Source organism: Podarcis liolepis (assembly GCF_965112155.1).
Source record: "Podarcis liolepis genome assembly, chromosome: 1".
Classification (NCBI taxonomy): domain Eukaryota; kingdom Metazoa; phylum Chordata; class Lepidosauria; order Squamata; family Lacertidae; genus Podarcis; species Podarcis liolepis.
Window position 1 is genome coordinate 44,216,480 of NC_139554.1, and position 24,559 is coordinate 44,241,038.

The 24,559-nt window shown below is 42.6% G+C and overlaps 1 protein-coding gene across 5 annotated transcripts; it reads left to right on the forward strand.

The window, feature by feature from the left end:
• The first annotated feature begins 436 nt into the window (after window positions 1–436).
• LOC310708618 (cytosolic phospholipase A2 delta-like) lies at window positions 437–24,009 on the forward strand. Of its 5 annotated transcripts, none has more exons than XM_083507243.1 (20): window positions 437–557; window positions 2,284–2,356; window positions 2,612–2,748; window positions 3,082–3,213; window positions 3,966–4,006; window positions 4,521–4,563; window positions 7,366–7,429; window positions 8,388–8,515; window positions 9,058–9,171; window positions 9,808–9,845; window positions 10,336–10,471; window positions 11,670–11,806; window positions 12,489–12,711; window positions 16,711–16,828; window positions 17,145–17,282; window positions 19,038–19,133; window positions 19,880–20,026; window positions 20,515–20,684; window positions 21,616–21,802; window positions 23,544–24,009. In XM_083507243.1, the coding sequence occupies exons 1-20, from the start codon at window positions 537–539 to the stop codon at window positions 23,771–23,773; spliced, it is 2,373 nt and encodes a 790-aa protein (XP_083363369.1). In that variant the 5' UTR covers window positions 437–536; the 3' UTR covers window positions 23,774–24,009. The 5 variants fall into 5 exon arrangements, with proteins under 5 accessions (XP_083363369.1, XP_083363372.1, XP_083363371.1 ...); XM_083507245.1 differs by lacking the exon at window positions 437–557 and adding an exon at window positions 592–657; XM_083507246.1 differs by lacking the exon at window positions 2,284–2,356 and having other exon boundaries at window positions 509–557.
• Window positions 24,010–24,559: the final 550 nt, after the last annotated feature.

Genomic DNA, 24,559 nt, shown 5'->3' on the forward strand with positions numbered 1-24,559 from the left:
TTGCAAACTGATGTTCTCTCATGTATTTTAAGCTAAAATCTAGGCTTGCCCCTAACACACAGTAGGAGTGAGTTGTTAAATTGCTGGATGTTCAGAGGGTGTGTGTGTTTAAAATCTGTTCAAGTATAAAACTAGCAAAGCAGAGAATGGATTTTTCTCCATAGTGTGCTACATTTTGTATATTCATAAAGACTTTTGTGGGAAAAGATTGAAGAACTGTAGTGGTACAGTCTACTCTCCCAGCATAGGACTCTGCTTGTGTCAACCACACCTTAATGTCAATACATGTATCTTGGGTGTATTTAAGGGAAATGAACACCCATTCAAAAAAATAAGATGTGAGAAAAAGAATGGCATTTCTTACTCCGAAGAGTCACAAATAAGGTGGAGCTTGGGAAGTGTATATAATATCTCACTAGCTCTCTGGCACCAGTCATTTTCTTTAATAAAAAAAAAGAAGGAAGTTAGGAGGGAGGGTACCTAACACAGCAGAATACTTGGATTCCTGCCCATCGCTACTGCCTCTCATCTATGCAATGGACATTCTAATGCCTAAGGTAAGATTAATCAAATATTTTAACTCTTTACTAGTGCTGGACATGATTTTCCTTACTGCAGAGGAAACACAATACTTGACAAGCTGAATTTCCACAATACGTAAGTGGCCATGTAAGATTTTTAGTGTAGCAGATTGAGGGGTGTGTATAACCCCCCCCAAAAACCAACAACAACCCAGAAGCTTTTCTTTTGGGAATTATAGGGAAATAACTACCTAAATTGTATAGAAATTTATTTACGTATGCTACTACAGCAGCAAGAATGTTACTTGCCCCAAAATGGAAAGAAGCAGAAGTCCCAGCAAATGAAGAATGGATACAAAAACTTATGGAATATGCAGAAATGGTGAAACTTACTGGAAGAATAAGAAATCAACATAACAAACTTTTTATAAAGGAATGGAAAATGTTTATTGAATATTTACAGATAAATTGTAAATAGATGAAAACATTAGCAGGATTATTGTAATAACCTGCAGTTTTATAAGAGTATATATTTACAGTAGATAATTAAATGAGAAAGTTAAATGAATTTGAATATGTAGAAGATATTAAAAATACATTTAAGGAACCACAGAAAGAGGGGAAAGGAAGTCAAGTTTTGAAATTTTAAATGGATTGTAAAACTAATGAAATGTATAAAGAAAAAACTAAAGAAAAAGAAGATTCAGAAACAAGTAAGGGCACCTGACTTTAGAAGAGATGAATTAATTTAAATATATTTTAAGAGAGTGATATTAGAATATATAATTGTTGATCTAAATGCCATCAAATGCTGCCCAGTATTAATGAAGTCACAAAATATTTCTCATGATCAAAAGTCCAAATTTAGTGAAATGTAGAACAGCAAGACCATATGGACGGCAATCTTCTTACCAATGCTCTTCATAAAGACCAAACCAATGGAATGATGGAAGCTACAAATCACTTCAGCCTCATAGACGCTGTCCCGTTGCTGCCTTTGGTCACAGTACTATCCTGAGTCACGTATATGTCTTCAGACCATGAGCAAACTTGCAGAGACACGTTCAGGTGCCTACAAATCATTTGAAAATGGATCACATGCCATCTGATAAACCTTGAGCTGGGCGGTCCTTCGAGAAAATCATAAGAATAAGAACGGATGAAGAATTTGAAATCAGTGACGAGAAAGTGACCAGGTGTAGTGGCATGACAGAAATGTGGTATTTGTTACGGGTCACATGGATGCTTGTTCTGAAATTAATTCTCTTCAATGGAGAATATAACAAAATGCATACTATATAATTAGTGACCAACACAAGAAAGCCACTGATGGAAGGAATCGGTGTGACTTAAAGAACTCAATGCTAATTAGTTTAAGTGCTTTTGAAGAGAATTCTCAATTAAGGAACATGGTCAATAACAGCTAATATTGAAATGACAAAGGAAGATGGAAATGGAAGCTATGAGAGAGAAGTGTGTAATTAAATATTTTTATAGGTGATTTTAATAATCACAGCTTTTTTGGGGGGGGGGAAGTATCCAAATATTTTTACAATAGTAATGTTTCTGGACCAGAGTAAGGAAGACTCAGTCATAGTTCTGTATTTTTTTTTTCTGTACAATGATAGGAATTTCAGATATCTTTATTTTTAACTAGGGGGAATGGTCAATCTATCCTTCTACTGAAATGACTAATATTTTGTTTTTTGATGTAAGTACCCAAGTTGCACAATTAATTCAGCAACATTTGTTTTCTGTAAAGGTTGAAACCTTTCCATTCTACCTGCTCTCTGTGAAGGTCATTCAGGCTCGACACATACCTTCAAGAGACCCATGTGAGTGAGTTGTTAAATTCATTGCATTGCATTTATCTTGAGTTTTTTTGGGAGTCCAGAACCTCTATAACAAGAATGTACACTGTTCTGCATCTCTTTCAGTATGTTGTTTTTTGAAGGTTCTGCAAAGTATTGGATGGAAGACTGGGAAACCTGGATTTTCCCCTCTGCAGAAAAGCCTACAAAACCCTATTATTACCTAATGATAATAAAGCACCAAATAATGATTATTGATGTGGTTTTGTTTTGCCCTAGGGACTTCTTCTGATTGTTACGTGAGCCTTCGGCTGCCATCAGCTTCAAATAAACAAATGATGACGAAAGTCATCTCAAACATAAGTAATCCTGTTTGGAATGAAAGCTTCCATTTCTTTATCCAACCTGAGGTCAAGGTAGGCAGCTTTTAAACTAGAATACTCTTGGTGATTGGTTTCTGTGAATTTGAAGTGTGTGGTAAATGGAAAGCAGAGAGGAAGTGCAAGCATTCAGTTCTGAGGCCTCACACATTTAAGGTTTCAAGGGCAGAATTTCAAAAGCAGAGAACATTCTGGAGATGTGCTTTCTGGCTTAAGAGATATCCGTTACGTTCTGTGGGAATGGCATGTTCTGGAAGAAATGGCCACTCCTTAAAATAGCATACAATCAGAAAGTCCACCCTATCTTCAACAGCATGCTGTGAAATGGAGTTATATGCCTTCTCTCATGCCTTTCCTATCTGTGCTCAGAATGTGCTGGAACTGAAGCTCTACGATGAAGACATGGTTACCAAAGATGATCTCATATTCATGGTTGCCTACGATATTGCTAAAGTGAGACCTGGGGAAACTATTTGTGAAGACTTACTTTTGAACCGTCAGGTGAGAATTGACACAACATATCCTTTATTTATGTATTTGGGGCCTTTATCACCAAAAGGTCCCAGAGCCAGTTACACAATAGTAAAAAAATATAGTGCAACGTATGAATAATATTAATTAGGAAGACAGCTGAAATTGCATCATCTTTATCCTTCCGTTCGTTTTAATTTACCTGATTTGTTTTCTGGGTGGCCTGCAGTGAGGGAGATTAATCTGAATTGATAGCTCATTCTAGGCACATAGGAAGCTGCCTTATAACAAAGTCAGACCATAGTACTAGCTCAGTATTATCTTCACTTTTGCATGCAAAGAAAATGAGTTACAACCCTTCCTTACTTAAGTAGAGGGCAGTAATTAGGAAAACTGTACAGTTTTATGACACTGCTATGACACATGCAGGTAGTGTCAATCATGATAATTTTCTTCCCTTTCCAAAAGTGCATTTCATAGGCTGCTTTGTTTTGAGTTGCTGAAAAGCAGTCTTTGGCTACTCTTCCACCTTAGTTCTGGGAACAGTTGTTCAAGTGGAGTTTTCTGTGAGGGTTTGCCTTGGAGGGTTGTATCACTTGGCCTATTTGACAGACAGAAGCACCCCGTGGGGAAAAGGGGCTGATGCAGTGAGCAAGTATAATTTATTCAGGCTAGCGTACAATTAAAACAGTTGTTCCCTCAGGTAACAAGTGGTAAACTCTGTGTGGGCTGGTCTCAGAGCTAACAATGCCATTGTTTCTTTTTCGTTCTTTCCCCTATAGGGACCAGAGAGCCTTGAAGTAGAATTCAAGATGGAGAGCATGTGAGTGAATTGCTCTGATTATAAAATGGAGTTAATAGACATCATCTCAGTTGGAAGCAATCAATCAATCAATCAATCAATCGCTAGGCTCATTCACCCTTCTAATATAATTTTTTTTTATTTCTATGTGTTTGCAGTTTGACATACTATTAGAACGCAGGAACATAGGGAGCCACCTAATACCAAGTCCGGTTAGATCAGTGGCTCTGCACCTGCCCACCCACACAGCTTGTCTGCACAGTATATTTTTCTTCAGCTTCTGTCACGGTGTCAAAACCACTCACAAAGTATAATTTTTAGGTTTTTGCTGAGGTGTTGTGTACGCCTGGTTGGATTGCAAGTTATGAAGGCCTAGTCTATTATGTTAAACAGCAAATGCTGATTCTCCCGAGGGACGAATAAAACTCAACGGATGAATGTATTGGAAGGTTGATTCAAAATTAGGTTTCAGGATATTTACGTATTAAAAATGTAACATGCATTTTGTTGCTGAATGTTTTTATATTTTTCCCAGATGTGGGGGCTTTGAGAACATTGCTACTAATGGCATCCTTACGGTAAGACCCATTGCCTATTAACTATTAACTAACTATCAGCATCTTTCTTATATTCTTCTTCTTAATATTGTAATTTATTACCCGCTCTTCACTCCAAGGTCCCAGGGCAGGTTGCAGAAATTAAAATAACTGAAGCATGAAACCACTGAGGGGGGTTTGGATTACAGTGGTACCTCTGGTTACAAACTTAATTCGTTCCGGAGGTCTGTTCTTAACCTGAAACCGTTCTTAACCTGAGGTACCGCTTTAGCTAATGGGGCCTCCTGCTGCCGCCGTGCGATTTCTGTTCTCATCCTGAGGTAAAGTTCTTAACCCTAGGTACTACTTCCGGGTTAGCAGAGTCTGTAACCCGAAGTCTCTGTAACCTGAGGTGTTTGTAACCCAAGGTACCACTGTACTTTGTCAGCAGTATGCTGATGACACACAGCTCCACTTTTCCTTTACATCTTTCATTTGCCCCTGAAAGGGCAGGTAATGGGGGGGGGGATACTTTTGGATCCATTGCTGTTGCTAGAGATTGCCTCAGTGGCATGGGCTGCGGAAGGCTTACTGTATATACCTCAACTGTAGGGGGTTATTGTTTTTCTTTGCCATTATGGTATGTATTTTTGTGTTTTGTAAACTGCCCTGTAATCTTCAGATGAAGGGTGGTATGCAAACAACAACAACAGCCAAAAAGCAACAACCACAACTTAAAATTACAGAAATAAGGAGGGTCCTATAGGAGCAACGTAGTTGCAAACGAGAAACAATCTGTATGATATACTGGTCTTTGTCAAATGTCTGAGGGTGGATCTAAACACAGTGGAGAAACCCCACTATAAGTAAGTCAGAAATTAGATCGTTTTAACAAAAGGAAAAAAATTCCTATGGAAAGCCATGTTTTAAAATTTCCTGCTCTCTGGCTCCATCTGGTGTTGCATGTTTATTGTGCATTCAAATCGTTGTTTCTTTACTAATGTAGCTGAGTCCTGAGATGGACATTCCAAGGAAATAATTAATTGTGAAATGGTCCTGCACTGTGGAATAAATGGAAATACTTTAGCAGAGCAACAGAGCCTTTGAAGATCAGGAAAAAATAGTCTTGGGCAGATCACAGTATTTCAACCTCCATTACATGTCTTTATAAAGTGGGAATTATGTATGACACAGACCTTTTCCAAGTTCAATGATGAAAAGGAATTTTGCACATTAAAAATGCTGTGATTATATAAAGTCTTATGATTATTTTTTAATGAAAGTACACCTTAAAGAAACTGTGGGAGGGCAGGTTTTGGAGCAGACTGCAGGTGTTGGTGGAAGTTTTGAACAAGAGCAGGAAGATTTGCAAGCCTAGCTATGGAGTAGAGTCGGCCTGAATTCTAGGGTTGCCATCAAAATCAAGACAACCAGAAACTTGTTGACCTTTTTTATTATTTTTTTTAAGGAAAACCTGAAACTTTGGACTTTGTTTTGCTAAGTGCGCCTCACAGTGTAAGCCAAGCAGAAAGAGCATGGAAATTATTAATGAACAGTGCCACACAGAATAGAGCCAAACAGAAATAATACGGAAAACATTAACCAATGTAGTTGCTTATAACCTGTCATGTTTGATTCCAGGTTAAAATTTAAAAGAAAAATACAGGAATCTTCCAGGATCAGAATAGGCAAAAGGAACATTATAGGTTATGTTTGGATGGCAAAGTCCACGCTTTGAGGTTCTGCTTTGTTTTTTACGAGAACATTAAGGTCTACTAACAAGATGCAAGTGCAAGACAGTGGTGATGGTGTGGGGGCGTGGGGGCGGGGCAACATAGAATTAAGGAACAAACTGTCCCTGAGCATAGGTTCAGCCCAGGAATTTGTTTTCAGTACCAGAACTGAGCGCAAACATCCGAGTCACACAATAATCAACTTCTTGTTTCATCCTCCCCAAACGTTATTCATCTTGGCAACCTAATATAGAAGTGGAGAAAAGCCTTTTCATTGCTGTAATTGTTAAATGATTGGGAATCAGAAACCCTTGGTTATGTGCTGCAAACCGTTTAGATATGTACCTTTTTACCTTTTACCTACCTTCCATCCGCCACCTACTCCTTAAGACTCCCCTTAAAAGGAGTTACTGTTGTTATTTAGATCATTTGTATACCACTTAACATATAAAGTATGTTTAAGCAATATGCAACCAATTAAAAGAACCCATGCATATTACAAAGGTATGCAATAAAATCACCAATGGAACGCACCAATAAATATATACTGATGTTAGTACTGAAACTGAGTACTAATGGTAACCCCTTCTCCTTCTAACATGTCTTCTGAACACCTCTTAGCTCTCAACCAGAATTCCGCCTTGGCTCTGACTCAGGGACCAAACAAATGGAACCCTGAAATCTCTCAGAACAAAGCAGCTGAGCACTCTTGTGTTTATGGTCAGGCACCAAGATCTGATGGAGTTGCCCACAGCTGTGTCCTCTTCAGAACTCTGCACACCCCACACACCCAGGACTCAGCTACACAGCTGCAAATAAAACGTTTTAAATAATAATTTATTATTTCTACCCTGCCCATCTGGCTGGATTTCCCCAGACACTCCAGGTGGCTTCCAACAAAAGATGTGTTGTAAAGTGCATTATACACATGTGACATTAGATGACGACAGTGAGCTATGCAAAATTCAATGTAATTTTCAAAACGTTTGAAAACAAAGCATTTTCACAGCGTTTTTTTTATTTTATATGTGTGTAGATTCCACCCCTCTGTTTCAGACTACAGCAGGCTTAGTGAATTCAACCTTCTATGATTGTTATGTTTTCTTCCCAGGCCCGTGAGGTTTCACGTTTAGACATTAAGATGGACAAGTGGAAGAATGAGGAGTGTTTGAAAAGTGAGTCCCATTCTTGTGAATTTGTTAAGTAGACAACCAAAGAGCGATCTCCACTGAAGCCTCTTTTCAATTGTAAGGCGTAACTGTACTGGTAGTTTTCGTAAATGCAATTGCTGCTGTATCTCTCTTGCTTATACAGTGGTATCTTGGGTTAAGAACTTAATTCGTTCCGGAGGTCCGTTCTTAACCTGAAACTGTTCTTAACCTGAAGCACCACTTTAGCTAATAGGGCCTCTTGCTGCCGCCGCGCCACCGCAGCACGATTTCTGTTTTCATCCTGAAGCAAAGTTCTTAACCCGAGGTACTATTTCTGAGTTAGCGGAGTCTGTAACCTGAAGCATATGTAACCCGAAGCATATGTAACCCAAGGTACCACTGTAATGCCATGACATGCTGCACGCAACTGCAAAGTACAGTAAAAGTGGGATGGTCAACTCTCTCTCTCTCTCTCTCTCTCTCTCTCTCTCTCTCTCTCTCTGTGTGTGTGTGTAGGGAGGACAGAGGGTATCAGTTTGTCTGTCTGTCAAGCAGGAACACTTGTTCAAAAACAAAACGACTAGAAGAGCATGACAGTGAATTCCACTATTTGTTTTCAGCCTGTCTTGTACCATTTTGTTGCATTGTTTAAAATTATTTTCATATGAAAACCAGTGTGGTATAGCAGTTAAGAGTGTTGAACTGGGAGACCAGGGTTCAAATCTGCACCGAGCCAAGAGGCTCACTGAGTGAACTTGGGCCATTCATTATCTCTCAGTCTTGTTGTGAGGATAAATTGAGGTTCCAGGCAGGGACAAACCATGTACAGTACACTGCTTTGAGCTTCATGGGGGAAAGAATATACAGTAAAGTAGTACTGTATATCTTCAGTACACCTTTGTACTGTATATTCTTTAGTACACCTTTGCACTGAAGAAGGGAGGTAAAGAAATATTTTAACTAAAATAATTCTTTCTCCTAGACAATAAAAATATTGAACTTGTGGTGAAGGAATCCTTTGAAGAAGCACAAGCGATCACCCAGGAGTCAGAAAGCTTCACATTTCACTGTGTGAAGAACTGGGAGCCAAAACTGGAGGCCAGTACGAAGGTAACACTTTGCTTTACCAAGGACAGCTTTCTTCAGTGTACCTGCAGGGGCCAGATTAACTAATGCACTAAAGGACCATTACAGAGTAGCTTGCTGAGAAATTGGACCCTTGGTGTGCTTTAATAAATAAAGAATCTATCCACGTAATGCTGACACAAAACTCTGCATACACTATGCAAAAGAATTAAATATCATTATCCCCCCCTTCTCTCTTCCTCCTCTCTCTCCCCACAACCTCACAATGCCTGTGACAGCAGTGTTTCACACAGAATGTAATTGACTCTATGAATTGAAATAGAGATGTTATATGTACCTTTGTTATACATGAATATCTTTTAATAAAGACATTTTTTTAATGTCCTTGCTGGCAGAGTGTGCTTTTCCTGTTCTCCTATATAGTAAGGGCCAAACAGTGAGGGATTCATATGTAGAACAGGCAGCAGTGTTGAAAGCAGTCAGTATCTAGAGCCTCAAATGTGTCTCATTTTGCTTCCTTTGTGATGTGTTCTAGAGTATGTTTACATTCTTGTGATTCGTTTTAGAGTAATTCCTTTGTGGGGAAATGGCTTGGAGACGCTGCTACTGAATGTCCAAGTGTGTTGCTGAAATCCCTCCCTGCAGGAGAGGAAACAAAAGTAGCCTTGCCTTTATCAAAGGTATGTGGCTTCATCTTTATCATAGAATCATTTAATTGTAGAGCTGGAAACGACTAGAGTAGTCCTCTAATTCAACCCTCTGCAATGCAGAAATCTTTTGCCCAACCCACAACCCTGAGTTTAAGAGTTTCATAATCTACCAACTGAGCTGCCCTGTTGAGTTTCAAGTGTGATAGAAGTAATTTCTTGGCACAGAAGAGAAGAAGGAAGTAGTTCTTTGCCAATAAAACCACACATTAGTTCTGAAATTTAACAGGGGATTTGTAAATTCATTGTTCCTTTCAAAGAATGATATCATTATGTCCATATCAGGATTTAATTCTTTGTTTTCTGGATTACTAAATTTGAATGTTTTCTCCCTTGTCAAAGCTCTACTTTGTGTCCCATATCCAGAACTTTAATAAACAGAAAGCAGTCTAGTGGCTAAGAAATAATCTATCAGTTACCTAGGTTTTGGGATGGTGTATGCCTCTTCCACTGCTCTTAAGAGACCCACAAGTGCCATGCTTGGAAATGTTTATGAAAATGAAACCCTGGGATTGGTAATAAACAATCTATTGTGTTATATTTATGAACATTACACAGTGCATTTGCTTAGCACCTTAACATAGGTAAACTCAACATCTTCATTTTCAGGATGCAGAATTGGAGCTGCAACTCCAGGTCAATGACTGGTGAGAAATTATTATTTATTATTATATTGAAATCAAATCAAATAAGAAATTCTTGTCTGTTCAGCTTGGCTCTGTATAGTGGTAAAAACTTCCAGCTCAGTCCAGCAAATTACATACTCATGCACTTCACTTTAAGAAAGCCCAATAATTAGTTGGAACAAATACTATTCATATCATCTCTTTCTGCATCCGTCAGAGACTATCCAGTGTTATAGCTTAGCAGTGATGGTGATGAGAGTCTGTTCCTTTCTTACCTTCATTTTTGGGACATTTTAGTCCTTGTCTGAGTACCAGGCCACCTTCATGTTTTAAAATCTCACAACAATGACAACACACACACACACACACACACACACACACACACACACACACACACACAAAATCTATCACACTAAGTTCTCAGTTTCAAATTACATAGCTGCACAACCCCGCTTTCTACCTCCGTATATCAGGTGACAAAGGGAGGTGCATTTCTTTCTTTTTATTCCAGTTTAGGAGATTTAGATGTGCGTTTGGGATGTGATCTCTGTGGGGCTGAGCAGGACTTCCTGTCTAAGCGCAAGAATGTGGTTGCCAGTGCTCTGAAAAAGGTTCTTCTGCTGGAGCAGGAGCTGCAAGGACATGAGGTACATGTGCTTCATTTTGTGACCCAAAGCTACTCATGTTAGTGCAAAAATATATAAATAGAACTAAAGCAGTTTATTTAGTGTGGGTATTGCAGAGAAGCTGCTTTGTTGAGAGAAATCAACTGTAGCAACGCATTGTTGAAGGAAAATAGAGTCAACAGACAAAGAGGACCCACAGAAAAGCAGACGCTCTTAAATGCATTTTCTCTGATAGACATCCCCTGAGGAGAAAAAAAGAGTAAGCTTCAAATGTGTGCTTTTTGTAATAAATACCTTTTATTCATTGAACTGGTATTCTCTCTCCCCCTCCACTCCCTGGAAAGAAAGTGTTATGGCCTACTGACATTGGATACAGGTTATGTGGGATGGCTTGTTGATGGCTAAGAGAGAAAATATTAATTACAATTTATCTCTCCAGTTTCCCACGTGTGTGGGTTAAGCAGAGCATTAAAATCCCATCCTTCATAATGAAAATAGAAGCTTTGGAACTAGGTTGAGGAGCCTTTCCTTTTCTGAGCAAATTCCCCTTGGTTTCCCTCTCTATAAAAGAGTCAGGCAACAAACAGCTTACAAAGTAAGCTTAACAGTCTTGCACTGGACCACGGCAAGGATAGTAGGAAAACTATGCAGGACAAAATTCTTCCAGGTTTCAAAATATATGGTTGATTAGCGCACACAGACATGCATCTGCATCGAAGGTGAGGAAAGGAGTGAGAGAGAGACGGTAGGAAGGAGAAAGAATTAAAAATCTATTGTTTCATCCCATCGCAGGAAACAGGGGAAATGACATCACACAGAGCTCTCTCTGCACCATTTACAGTGGACGCTCGGGTTGCGAATGTGATCCGTGTGGGAGGCACGTTTGCAACCCGCAGCGTCCGCAGCCTGCAGCGCCGTGTCTGCGCACATGCAGGATGCAATTCGGTGCTTCTGCGCATGTGCAAAGTGCCGAAACCCGGAAGTAACCTGTTCTGGTACTTCCGGGTTTCGGCGCTTCTGTATCCCGACAATGCTCAACCTGAAGCATCTATAACCTGAGGTATGACTATATATTCCTATGATATGGACCTGCCTATCTAGCAAAACAGCTCTTTGGTCGCTTACCCCTAGACTTACTAATATTTAGATATTTGACTGGTAATCCCGAACAAGTTAGGCACAGTTATTTCCTGTTTACTCCATCCTGTTTGTGCCACAGGTCCCAGTGATTGCTGTCATGGCAACAGGAGGAGGAGCCAGAGCAATGTCAGCTTTTTATGGACACCTATCTGCCCTTCAGAAGCTGAATCTTCTAGACTGCGTGACATACCTCTCTGGAGCATCTGGCGCAACATGGTAATGTGAATTAGTATTGTGAAAAATAGCAGCTGCTGGAGAGGCCCGGTCAGATTTGAGGTTGCTACACATGTGGAAGGGTTTTTTAAAAATATTTATCGCCAACAGTAGCTTCAATAACAACTTCTGTCTGATGGCAAATGTCAGCTTCAGGGAGAGAAACAATTGTACAGTAAAGTGGTACCTTGGTTCTCAAACTTAATCCGTTCTGGGAGTCCGTTCGACTCCTGAAACAGTTCAAAAAGCAAGCTGTGGATTCCGATTGGCTGCAGGAGCTTCCTGCACTCAATCAGAAGCCGCAGAAGCCTCATCAGATGTTCAGCTTCCAAAAACGTTTGCAAAGTGGAACACTCACTTCCAGGTTTGCGGCATTCGGGAGCCAAAACATCCGAGTACCAAGGCGTTTGAGAACCAAGGTACGATTGTATTAGGCACCATGGTGCAGGGTTTGGGAAAGCATTCATCCCTCTCCCTGTGTGCCATAGTCCCAAACCTGACTAGGCCCTCCCCCAGTTGCTTTTAAAAGCATCCCTTCCAAATCAAACATGTAATCTACATTCATGTAATCTACAATGTGCTTTTGGGCCCTAAGGATATGAGGGTAGATTTTGTGAGTGTAATTTACAAGGCAGTTTAAATTATAGTGTTGCCTTGTTCTGAAGGTGTTTTATTTTTTCTGTAGGACAATGAGAAGTTTGTATGAAGATGCTGACTGGTCTCAAAAGGACCTGATGGGTCCAATCCACAGAGCACAGGAATATATTGCTAGGAGCAAGTCAAGTGCTTTCTCCTTGGAGGCCCTACAGCGCTATGATGTGGAGCTAAGGCAGAGAGCTCGAGAGGGGCACTCGGTTTATTTTACTGATGTATGGTCCCTTATAATTGACCGCATGTTCCATGACGAGGTATGTGTTCCAAAGACCCTCTTACCCTAAGGATGTTAAGTGTCTTCATCTTTCCTTCCAGACATTGCTTAGACAGATGGAGACCCCCCCCAAAGCCCAGGCAACCCCCAGGAGGTATAATGACACCTGACAACGTGTTATGGGATTGAAATTGGACACAACTTTTTTAAATTCTCAGATGTAGGAAGACCTTGGCTTAGGCATTGGGCATTTATCCCTCCCAGTCCCCAGCCAGGGATCTGGGGAACATCAGGGTTATCCAAAGTGTGGGGGGATTGGGCTGACTCTGGAGAACGTCTGTTCAAGCAGAGAGCCCGCCCCCTCCATTTTGGCGCGTCGTAGCAGAGAGCGCTGACAACCCATTGGTGTATGGCCAGTGCCTTGCCTTTAACGGGGAACCCTGGGATCACCACTGCAGGGGGGGGGTGTCACTGCTTCACCCCCCCCATTGAGGGAAGATAGACTAAAGGATTCCACCCAAGGCCTACAAACCGCCAAAGTTGTGACGTTTTGCTATGGCGAAGGTGAAACCTGCCAATGCAGGGAAATTCCTTCCTGGTCCCTCAATGGCGACCATCTAGGACCGCAGCAGTGCCTGCATAGCTGTAAAGAAGAAGGTTAAACTGCGAAAGAAGGCATAAATTGAGGGAGGGCAGGGTGGGGAAGTTCAGGAGCCGACAGGACCAACAGGTAAGTTACACCCTCTATTGTGAGTGTGGGCGGTCCTAACTCTACCTGACCCATAGGCGCCGACTCCATGGGGCTTGAGGGGGCCCGAGCCCCCTCAAAAATTCGTTTGGGGGGGCTCAGCCCCCCCAATAATCTCGGGCGGCGGTGGGCGCGTCTGCGGCTTTTATAGGGCACCCGGCGCACACCAGCTCGATAACGGGCACCGGCGCGGCGGGGGGCGCCGGGCCGGGGGAGGGGGGCGGCCGGCCTGTCTCCTTGGCAACCCCATTGAGCAGCGCCGGCTCCCCCGGGAGGGCCATCCCCCCGCGCCGCCGATCGCCAACACCGCCGACGCTGTGGCTGCCCGAGCCCGAGCCTGAGCCTGAGCCCGACCCGGAGCCCGAGCCCGAGCCTGAGCCCGACCCTGAGCCCGAGCCCGACCCCGAGCCCGAGCCTGAGCCCAAGCCCGAGCCCAAGCCCGAGCCCGAGCCCGACCCGGAGCCCGAGCCCGACCCCGACCCGGAGCCCGAGCCCGAGCCCGAGCCCGAGCCTGAGCCCGAGCCCAAGCCCGTCAGTCAGTCAGTCAGTCAGTCAGTCAGTCAGTCAGGAAGGAGAAATGGGGAGGGAGACGAGGGAGGAAAATTGCGCGCAGGGTGAAGAAAGGAGGAGGGCGAACGAGACGAGCTTCCAACCCAAAAAAGGGCTGGAAGACTGGGAGGATGCAGGATCGGGAAAGAAAGCGACGCCTTCCCTGCCCGCGACGTCGCCCGCTTGTCATTGGCAGCGCAGCGGGCGCCCAGAGGGGCTGGGCACCGGCGCAGGGCCGCTCCGCAGCCGCGGAGGACAGCTGCGCGGCTAGCAAGGTGTGCCGCGTAGAGCGCGGCCCTTGTGTGGCCCGGTGGCCAGGCAAGCTCGGGCGGGGACCCCCATGCAAATCTAAGACGGGAGAAGAGGGCAGAGCAAAGGGGGTCCCTTCCCCAACCTCTGGCTCTGAGACTTCCCTGAGCCCCAGAAAAGCGAAAGGATTTTCTCTTCTTCTTTTTTTATAAATATTTTATTAAGTTTTCAAATACAAAGTTAGAAACATACACCGAAGAAAAAAGTAAAAGAACAAGAAAAAGAAAAAAAGAAAAAGAAGAAAAGAAAACCAACCATTCAACACATTTTTTTATATAACTAACTGGACTTCCTCGCATCTCCCTTACCCTGCATTCTTTATAATAAAGATATCAGCAAATTATTACCTTGTTTCGTACCTTATTTTGTACTTTTCAAATACTATACCTCTAAATTTAACATACTTTTCATCAGTTACTTATATCTTAAATTAAACATAGTATTACCTTAGATTTTGACCTTTTCTTACTTAAAATATAATTTCCTGTTTCCCAAATCTAATTGCTGAAGCTATAGTTTCCAAATCGTGTAAATTTTTAACATTCATACAACTTATATTGTTTTTGTAAATAGTCCTTAAATTTTTTCCAGTCCTCTTCCGTTGTTTCTTCTCCCAAATCTCGGATTCTGCCAGTCATTTCAGCCAGTTCCATGTAGTCCATCAATTGCGTCTGCCACTCTTCCAGTGTGGGCAAATCTTGTCTCTTCCAATATTTTGCGATAAGTATTCTTGCTGCTGTAGTTGCATACATAAAGAAAGTTCTATCCTTCTTTAACACTTTCTGGCCAACAATGCCCAAGAGGAAGGCCTCTGGTTTCTTGGGAAAGGTATACTTAAATACCTTTTTTAACTCATTATAGATCATTTCCCAGAAGGCCTTCACTTTTGGACAAGTCCACCAGAGGTGAAAGAATGTCCCTTCAGCCTCCTTACATTTCCAACATTTATTATCAGACAGGTGATATATTTTTGCAAGCTTGACTGGGGTCATGTACCACCTATAAATCATTTTCATAATATTTTCCTTCAAGGCATTACATGCTGTGAATTTCATTCCGGTGGTCCATAACCTTTCCCAGTCCTCAAACATGATGTTATACCCAATATCCTGAGCCCATTTTATCATGGCTGATTTGACTGTCTCATCCTGAGTGATTTTCTCTTCAACCTGCCCTCCATCCTCTTGCAGAAAACTCTTTGCCTGCCCTGCCCGTATCTCGTTTTTGCTTTTTAATTCCACACACGCACCCTTCGGACTTCGTGGCAATCGGGCGCGCGGGTGCGTTTCCTAAGAGAGTGAGGACCCCCGCCTCCTCCCCACCTGCTCCCTCGCCAGCCAGCCAGCCACGCGCCCTAGCCGGAGAGCCCCGGCCGTCCCCGTCGCGCAATCGGCTGGATCTCCCTTCAGCAGGCCGTGCTCACAACTCGGCCCAGGGACCCCCCAGCAGCGGATCTCCGGCCCAGCTGAAGAATCCGGCAACAAGCCCCCTCCTCCCCAATCGCTCCGCCGAAATACGCTCCAAAACCCCCCAGATAGGCCGCCGGCCGCCAAGTCTAGTGGCGCCCTGAGCGAGGGTCTCTCCCCAACACCGCCACCTCGAACTGCGTTCTCCCGGCTACCCGAGCGAACCAGCGGCAGGACCCCGGTATGGGCCCCCCCAATATTTTTTATAAGTCGGCGCCCCTGACCTGACCAATTCCCTTGGCAACGCGCCCTCCCCCCAGCCAGGATTGGCTGATTGACGAGGCTAGGTGGGAACCTCCAGGTATCCAGCTTGCGGGGGTGGCGGCGAAGCCAACTACCTTGCTGGGGGTCTAGTAGTCCCTGAAGGGGGTTGCGCATGACCACGCAAAAGCCGTCCCCCAGTTAATGCAGGGAGCGGTCATTCTAGCTCTTGGGCAGTAGCAGATGGCCTGGTGAGGTGGCAGCACTCACCTGACCTCCAGTCAATTGCGTTGTTGTTGCTTACTGGGAACTAGAGGGTGAGGAGGCTCTGCTCCCAGTCAGAGGCAGTATGCTTTTGAATACCAGATGCTAGAAACCAGAGGAGCGGAGAGTGCGCTTGTGCTTGGGTCCTACTTGTGGGTTTCTCAGAGGCATCTGGTTGGCCACTGTGAGAACAGGATGCTGGACTAGATGGGCCATTGACCCGATCCAGGGGGGCTGTTGTTATGGTGGTTGCACCAGTGGAGCCAATCCACCACTCCTGCCGGTGTATTTGCACTATGTTGACCTTGCCACCACCTGGCCGCTCCCTCTTTACCACTCGGTAAGCAGCCGCAACATGACTCAACAGAGGTTCAGGTGAGGGCCACAACCCAACCATGCCGTCTGCTGCTTGGCTTGGAAGCATCTGTTGCTTCATAATTTATTTTCTGCCTTTGAATTTCTTCTTGTTTTCTTTGTGTTTCATTGCATCATTTCCTCTTAGCAAAGTGATAGCAAACTTTCTAGTCAGCAACAGGCTGTGACTCAGGGGCAGAATCCATTGCCTATCTACCTGGCCCTCAATGTCAAGAAGGACACCCAGAGCACTTGTGAATTTAAAGGTAAGCAACTCAACAATGGTATGGTGTCTTTTAGTAGAACCACCTGAAATCTTGAAACCATATCAGGGGGCTTCAGTGTGTATGTAGTTCAGAACTGCAGCCAAAATGAAGACTTACTCAAAGTAGGCCCACTGAAATGAATGAATGTGACTAAGTTAGGTCCATTCATTTTAATGGTTCTGCTCTGTACAAACCTTTCCTGAATTTCACCCAAAGAGAGCAATTCTGTCTTCATCATTCTCCTTTCAAACTTCCTCCTGATTTTAGGCATTGGGGTATATTTTTCTCCACTTCTCTTCTCTCATTCTGCTTATAGAATGGTGTGAATTCTCCCCATATGAGGTTGGATTTTCTAAGTACGGGGCCTTCATTTGCCCAGAGGATTTTGGAAGTGATTTCTTCATGGGACGACTAATAAACAAGAGACCAGAGTCTCGGATCTGCTATTTGGAAGGTGACTTAATTTTGATTTGAGGAAAGTTATCTTTTGGTGAGAAAAATTGCCAAACTGAGTCCCAATCTTGCCAAATTCAATATTAGTATTACCATAGTAAGTGTAGCTTGTTATCAAAAATCTGTAACTCTCTCTTGAGCATTGAGCTGATACAGTGCCGTAGATGTGGGAAATTCTAAAACATGCAAGAAGAAAAAACAGCTCAGACCCTCCCCTGTATTCTCCTTCCATGTCTATCTAACTATGTTGGACAATCTCTCTCTCTCTCTCTCTCTCTCTCTCTCTCTCTCTCTCACACACACACACACACACACACACAGACACACACACAGCACACACAGAGAGAGCCCTGCTTCCTCCTGCTCTCCATCCTCCACAGGGTCTATATCTGACAGTAGATGTTTCTTCATTTTTTTCCTGCTAGTTAATGGGCTGCCTCTGCAAGACAGCTGCCTGCCTGAACCATCCTCTAAATCAGAGCTTTCCAAACTGTGTGTTGCAACACGTTTGTGTGTTGGCTGCAGTGTGTAGGTGTGTTGCACGAATGCTCCCCATGCTCTTCCCAGAGCTGGAAGGGGATTAGTTTAACCTCTGGTTAAATGAATGTGTCATGAAATGATGCATGTCTAAAAAGTGTGTCACCAATATGAAAAGTTTGGAAAGCTCTGCTCTAAATGAAGCAGGAGACCTCCAGATTAGCTGCTGCAAAGTTCCACAGAATCATAGCATTGTAAGAGTTCTCAAAACCCATCTAGTCCAACTTACAAGTGATGCAGAAAACCCTTTAAGTCAGCCTTTCAAAAACTGATCCTTTGGAAGTTCAGTCCCTTAATTTCTCAGCTAAATGCTGCTTCCAGCTGATTGCAGAGTAGCAAAGCCTTAGCTGCACCAAAAAGGACAAGTGTGGAAAGAACATGTAGGAAGTTGTGGCCTGTTGAAATTGTAGCAAAAACCGTCCACCAAATAATCCTGAACATTGCAGGCCTGTTCGCTTTTTATTAGACTTATAACTCCTATCTTGAAAGCACAAAGTAGGTAACAGCTGAAGGCAAAGGTCCACCAAGATACTATCACCTAACTAGTCCAAATCTCTCATTTCATATCAGCTCAGCACCATCCAAGTCAGAGGTTTCCAAATGTTTGGGGGTTGCAAACCCCTTCGTTCCATAAATACATTCCCCAGTGCCCCCTATGCTTTAAAAAGCATTATTCAAAATAGCAGTTTGCATGACCACTGAGGAAGATTACCAAACAACAAAATTCAAAACAGTAACAAAAAATTACACATTTATTCAAAATCCAACTAAAACTACTTAGCTTAATTCATTCAACAAAATTGATGAAACTCATCCAGTGATACCAACTTTCAAAGTCTGATAGTCATGTACACCTCTGCCACTCCCTTGCCTCTTATTGACACCCTAGGTAACCCCACTGCCCCCCAGTGGGTGGTACTGCCCATTTTGGCAATCACTTATCTAAGTGCCAGTAAAAGGATGGGGAATGGGGAGAGAACAGGGCTGCCAGATCTGCTCTCATTTTCATGTCCAAAGCTCACACAGATGTAGGGATTTCTGGGGCCGTAGTAAGATTCGAATTTAAATACATCAACCTACTTCACAGAAACTGAGAAACAAGCAGGGCTGATCCATGCTTCTTTAATTAGCATCCAGAGAACCAGGTGAGTTCTTAGGGATTGAGAATGACAAAGAGAGGTGCTGAAAGTCTTCATTTTGAATATGTTTACATTTACAGGCATTTGGAGTAACATATTTTCCTTGAATTTGAAGGATGTTCACCACTTATACAAATCCTGGCAGTGGCCTTTCGCAGACCAAGAAAAGGATGAAGGTAAGAAGTGGCCTGGGTAATTTCTGTTAGTTCAGTGGCATTTTTTCAACAGAGAAGGAACTAAAGAATAAAATGCATCACTGTGCAGATACAGCAGAGAATCTGCAAAGCAGATGATCATAATCTGAACATTGTAGCTAATTTGTGGGTTTTACCCATCCATCTCTGTGGGGTTGTTTTTCACACATATACCTGATTTCTCTGCCTGACTTACTAGGAAAGCACATGCTACTTTAAATGGTTTTGATTACATTTAAAGTCTTTGGCTGCAATCCATAGAAATGTGTGTGTTAGTGTGATTGTGCAGGTGTGCATGTCACATCTAATGCACAAAGCATTGCTGCAAGTGTGAAATACATTGAGTGCAAACAAATGGACTATCTGGATTGGATGTAAGAGTAGATCAGAACCATAATTTCTATTCTAACCATTTATTTATTTATTTATTTATTTATTTATTTATTTATTTATTTATTTATTTTAAAGCTCAGAATCCGCCTTCTTCAGAAGCTATGCCATCTGCCCAGGTTCTGTGTGGCAGCATAAAGAAGGGAGGTTTGTTTGCACATAAAAGATGTCCAAACCTCACAAATGACTACTTTGACCAGTAAACAGCTAGTGCACATAATGTTGCTGTTAGTTTTTGAGCATCAGAATTTAGAATTTCTCATAGTATGTGCTTTTTGCTGTTCTTCAAGATAAAGGCAACAGGGCTTCTATAAATCAGCTCTCTCTATGTCACACAGCTTGTTTCATTCCACCAATGAACAGATCCAGCATCTTCAATGGAATTCTGACCAGTCGGCCAATAGGAGAAAAGAAACCTAACTTTCTGAGAGGTCTCCAGCTACACAAGGACTATTACCAACATGAAACATTCTCCATGTGGCAAGGTAAATAAATCAGCACACGAAATTGGGAGGAACCCAGCCAAACCCTTCCTGCACTATAAATGTTCACCAGGTTTTGTCATGTCAGTCACCACCTTGCTACAATATCCTTGTAGGAAACGTATGTATGTATGTATTATACTTATTAAATTTCTTAGTCTCTTTATCTTGCCGAAGAGAACCCAAAGTACCGGTAACTTACAACCAAATTATGTACAAATACAGTCATGCTAGATGAAATATGGTACTTGTTTCCTCAGCATTAGTACTAGTGATTAATCAGTCAAATAAAGCCTTGACACAGTACGCAGTACAGTTTAGTTTGGATAGACCGCTGAAGGTGCTTGTTTTCTGATTAATGCTAAGACTAACAAGACATAAAGCAGCCCATCAAAAACGAACATAAGTTTTGTTTTTTCAGTATTTCATTGGTGTATATTAGATAAGCATGTCCTGTATGATCACAATAGCAAGAAATACTTGCCTTGCAGACAGTAAATTGGACCAGTGCCCCAACTCTCTTACACCTCAGGAAAAAGAGCTATTCTTGGTTGATGCTGGATATTTCATCAATACCAGTTGCCCTCCATTGATAAGAAGGGAAAGGAATGTGGATGTTATCTTATCACTCGACTACAACCTGTTGGAGACCAGGTTTAATGTAAGATTATTCTTATTTTATCTTTGGACTAGAGAATGTTTTGGGGTATACAAATTGTTCATAAAGAAATCCTTATTCCTGTATGCTAGCCTAAGAGGGTTAGATTAAATATTAAGCTAAGCATGCTGTAGAGTAGCTCCCAAGTTAAACATGGAAGTCTTCCTGTGATCCAATTATAAAGTGAGTTTCATTCTGTATATGGTGATGCGAGTTGCATGAAACCAGTTTCTGCGTTTAAACATAGGAAGCTGCCTTATACTGAGTCAGGCCATTGGTTCATCTAGCTCATAGGTAGGCAAACTAAGGCCCGGGGGCCAGATCCGGCCCAATCGCCTTATAAATCCGGCCTGTGGACGGACTGGGAATCAGCATGTTTTTACATGAGTAGAATGTGTGCTTTTATTTAAAATGCATCTCTGGGTTATCTTTGGCGCATAGGAATTCATTCATTTCCCCCCAAAATATAGTCTGGCCCCCCACAAGGTCTGAGGGACAGTGGACCGGCCCCCTGCTGAAAAAGTTTGCTGACCCCTGATCTAGCTCAATATTGTCTTCACTGACTTTCAGACTGGGATCTCCCCCAGCCCTACCCAGGGACGTCAAGGATGGAATCTGGGACTTTATACATGCAAAGCAGATCCTCTGCCAATGACCTACAACATATAAGCACCTATATAATGTGCATCCATCCATAGGGAGTTCATGTCAGCACCATGGATTCCTAGATGTACCTGACTGAGAAGGGGGGAAATGGTCTGTTTTCCTTCCTGCATTTTGTTCTCTCTAAATGACTAAATTTACCTGAACAGCAAAGCAGTCGCTTTCTCCTCTATAGCTTTAGTTAGGTTTGACAATAGTAGATGAGGACTGTTGGGGGGGAAATGGCCTTAGTTTTGCTATTTAAACTCTAGTTTTCCTCTTTGTTCTGCAGTCTATAGAACAGATGGGCAACTACTGTTTGGACCAGGATATTCCTTTTCCTGAAATTGCACTGACTGAAGAAGACAGGGAGAATCCAAAGGAATGCTACATTTTTGAGGACAAAGAGAACCCAGAAGCTCCAATCATACTTCACTTCCCACTAGTGAACAACTCTTTTAGGGAGTATAAAAAACCTGGTTAGTATTGAACTTTTCGGTCACGTTCTATGAGACAGGGGACCAAGTAGCAAAGAATCCACTGCCTAACCATAAAATTGTAGAGTTGGAAGGAACCCTGAGGATAATCTAGTCCAGGGGTCTGCAACCTGCGGCTCCGGAGCCGCACGTGGCTCTTTTACACCTTTGCCGTGGCTCCGGGGCGGATACTAGCGAGGGGAGGAGGCGCATTGTGCACCCCGACACTCCCCACTGTGGCGGGCGCTGTACTGGCTGTGATGTCGCATGGGGGCGGTGCATGCGTTAGTCACGCACTGTCCCAACGTCACCTTCCCGCCCGCTGTCAGATCAGAGGACAGCGGCGTGCATGCTTTAAATGTCACAATGGTTTTGCGGCTCCCAAGGTGTTTTTTCTTCTTCGGAAACGGGTCCAAGTGGCTCTTTTTGTCTTAAAGGTTGCAGACCCCTGTCCAACCCCCCACAATGCAGGGATTCATATGCAGCTGTCCCATATGGGGATCAAACCTGCAACCTTGTCATTGTTAGCACCATGCTCCAACCAAATGAGCTACCCAGGCCCTCTTGCTAAGTGGCGTAGGAACAGTATTTCCAAAGGACAGGACATTCATCACCACCTCCCACAAGGCCTGTACCTGTCAATACCACACAAGAGCTTCAAGCAATCCTTTCCCTCTCTGATGTTCCCCCAGCTTTTCATTGAGGATTCTTGCCACAATAACTGTTTTCAAGTCAGAGTGTTAGCAGCTTGTCTCCATTGTTATATTACAAACAGGGAAAAGAGAAGGACAAATATACTGGTCTTTAAATGGAAGAATTTGATAGCCCAAACAGAGAATTTAAGTATACTTAAGGCTACAGAAATCCATGGGGTTCAGCATGCTAAAAACATTCTGTTAGATTGTAGCCAGTGCCTTTTCACATAAGTCAGACTTAAACGATAGCTCTACAAGTGGGAACATTCTACAGTCCCTTTTTTGCTTGGCACATGGTCCTTTTCAAATCTACCTTCAGGTAGCATATATAAGAAACAGGTCTGTTAGTTTTGAACTGTGTGATCAGACAGTCAATAAAATAACAAGCCGGGCTCTCACATGTAAAAAAGAGAATACATTCGGTTATGTGCCACAGTGTACAAACATGTAATGATTAGACCTGTAAGATGTGCAGCAAGCCTTGCATCACAATCCTATGCATGTCTACTCAGAAGAAAGCCCCACTGAGTTCAATAGGGCTTACTCTGTGGTAAGTGTGTAGAGTGTTACAGCCTGGGTAAGTGTGTACAGGATTATAGGGAGACTTAAGTCCAAGTAAACATGCATAGATTGCACTGCTGCTGTTATAAATAATGTCACTGACAACCCAAAAGCACATATAGTCCATTAAACTATTTTATCCTTCACCCCACCCCTCTGATGAAATATCAATCAAGATAGAAAAACATGTTTTTGTTTGCATCCATGAGAGAGAGTCCATGTTTGGTCATGCATTTGGAATGTCCGAAATATGGCCAACTTGTTCTCTGTGTCTTTATTGCTAGATTGTGCTGAACATATTATATGTAATAGCCTCCAGGTTGTGTTCTATTATAGACAGACAGCTATCTGGAGAATAGAGTGACTCTCAACAATACAGAATTTGGGCATCCTCGTCACAGAGGGATACTATTTTACAGACACAGTGTTAACCCAATCTCTTCTCTCCCCCCCCCCCATACTATCCATTTTTGGCAACCTTTGTGCAGGAATTAGGCGAACTTCTGCAGACACGGCTAAGGGAGAGGTGGATTTTACTAGTTTAAACTCACCATACAGAATGACAAATTTGACTTACACCGAGGAGGAATTCAACAAACTTATAAACCTGAGTGACTATAACATTCAAAATAACAGGGAACTGATTTTGCAAGCTCTGCAGACAGCAGTGGAAAGGAGAAAAGCCAGCAGGAAACAAAAACAGCTACAATCAATATGAATCAAATCAGGTGGGATTTTTCAATTCAGACCCCATTTTCAGTGAATGGTGAACCTTCATTGCTTTACCATGGCCTTTCACACTTTGAGGTGTATATTATCAGGACCCGTCCTAATTCTGTGATTGTAAGCAGTTTTAAACTGCTTTTAATATTGTATTACAAATTGTTGTAAATCTGCCCTGGCAATCTCAGGGTGAAGGGTGGGCAAGAAATTTAAATAACAACAGCAATAAAATTAAAATTGCATCATTATTCTGAACTTAGGGACATGGGGAACACACATATTTACTTGTTTTTGGATGAAGTGTCTGCTTCCCCTTAAGTGAAAGGCATGTGGAAGTCGGTTCCTCCAGCACAGAAAGAGGGATTGTCAGCTGGAGCAGTCTATATAATTTCCTACAATGACAACATTTTCTGTGTCATTGCACTGTTTTTGCTTAATATGTTGTATTCGAATTGCTTACATCAAGCATGGAAAACTTGAGACCATTGAGGCTTTGATGTACTACAACTCCCATCATCCCTGACTACTGCCTTTGCTGGTTGTGGCTGGTGGGATTTGGAGTCTAACAATGTCTGGAGGGCCGCAGGTTCCCCACCCCTGGCTTAGGGTTCACCCAGACTTCCTTTTGTGCCGTGTTTCTAGGAGCATGCTTTAAAGTGCCCTGTAAAATTGCTCTTTACCTCTGAACAGGCGCAAACAGCAATCCATGGAAAATCCGAATTATCATTTGTTCCGATACAGTGTTAAATAATGGGATTTTGTTGGGGCAAATAAAAAGTGC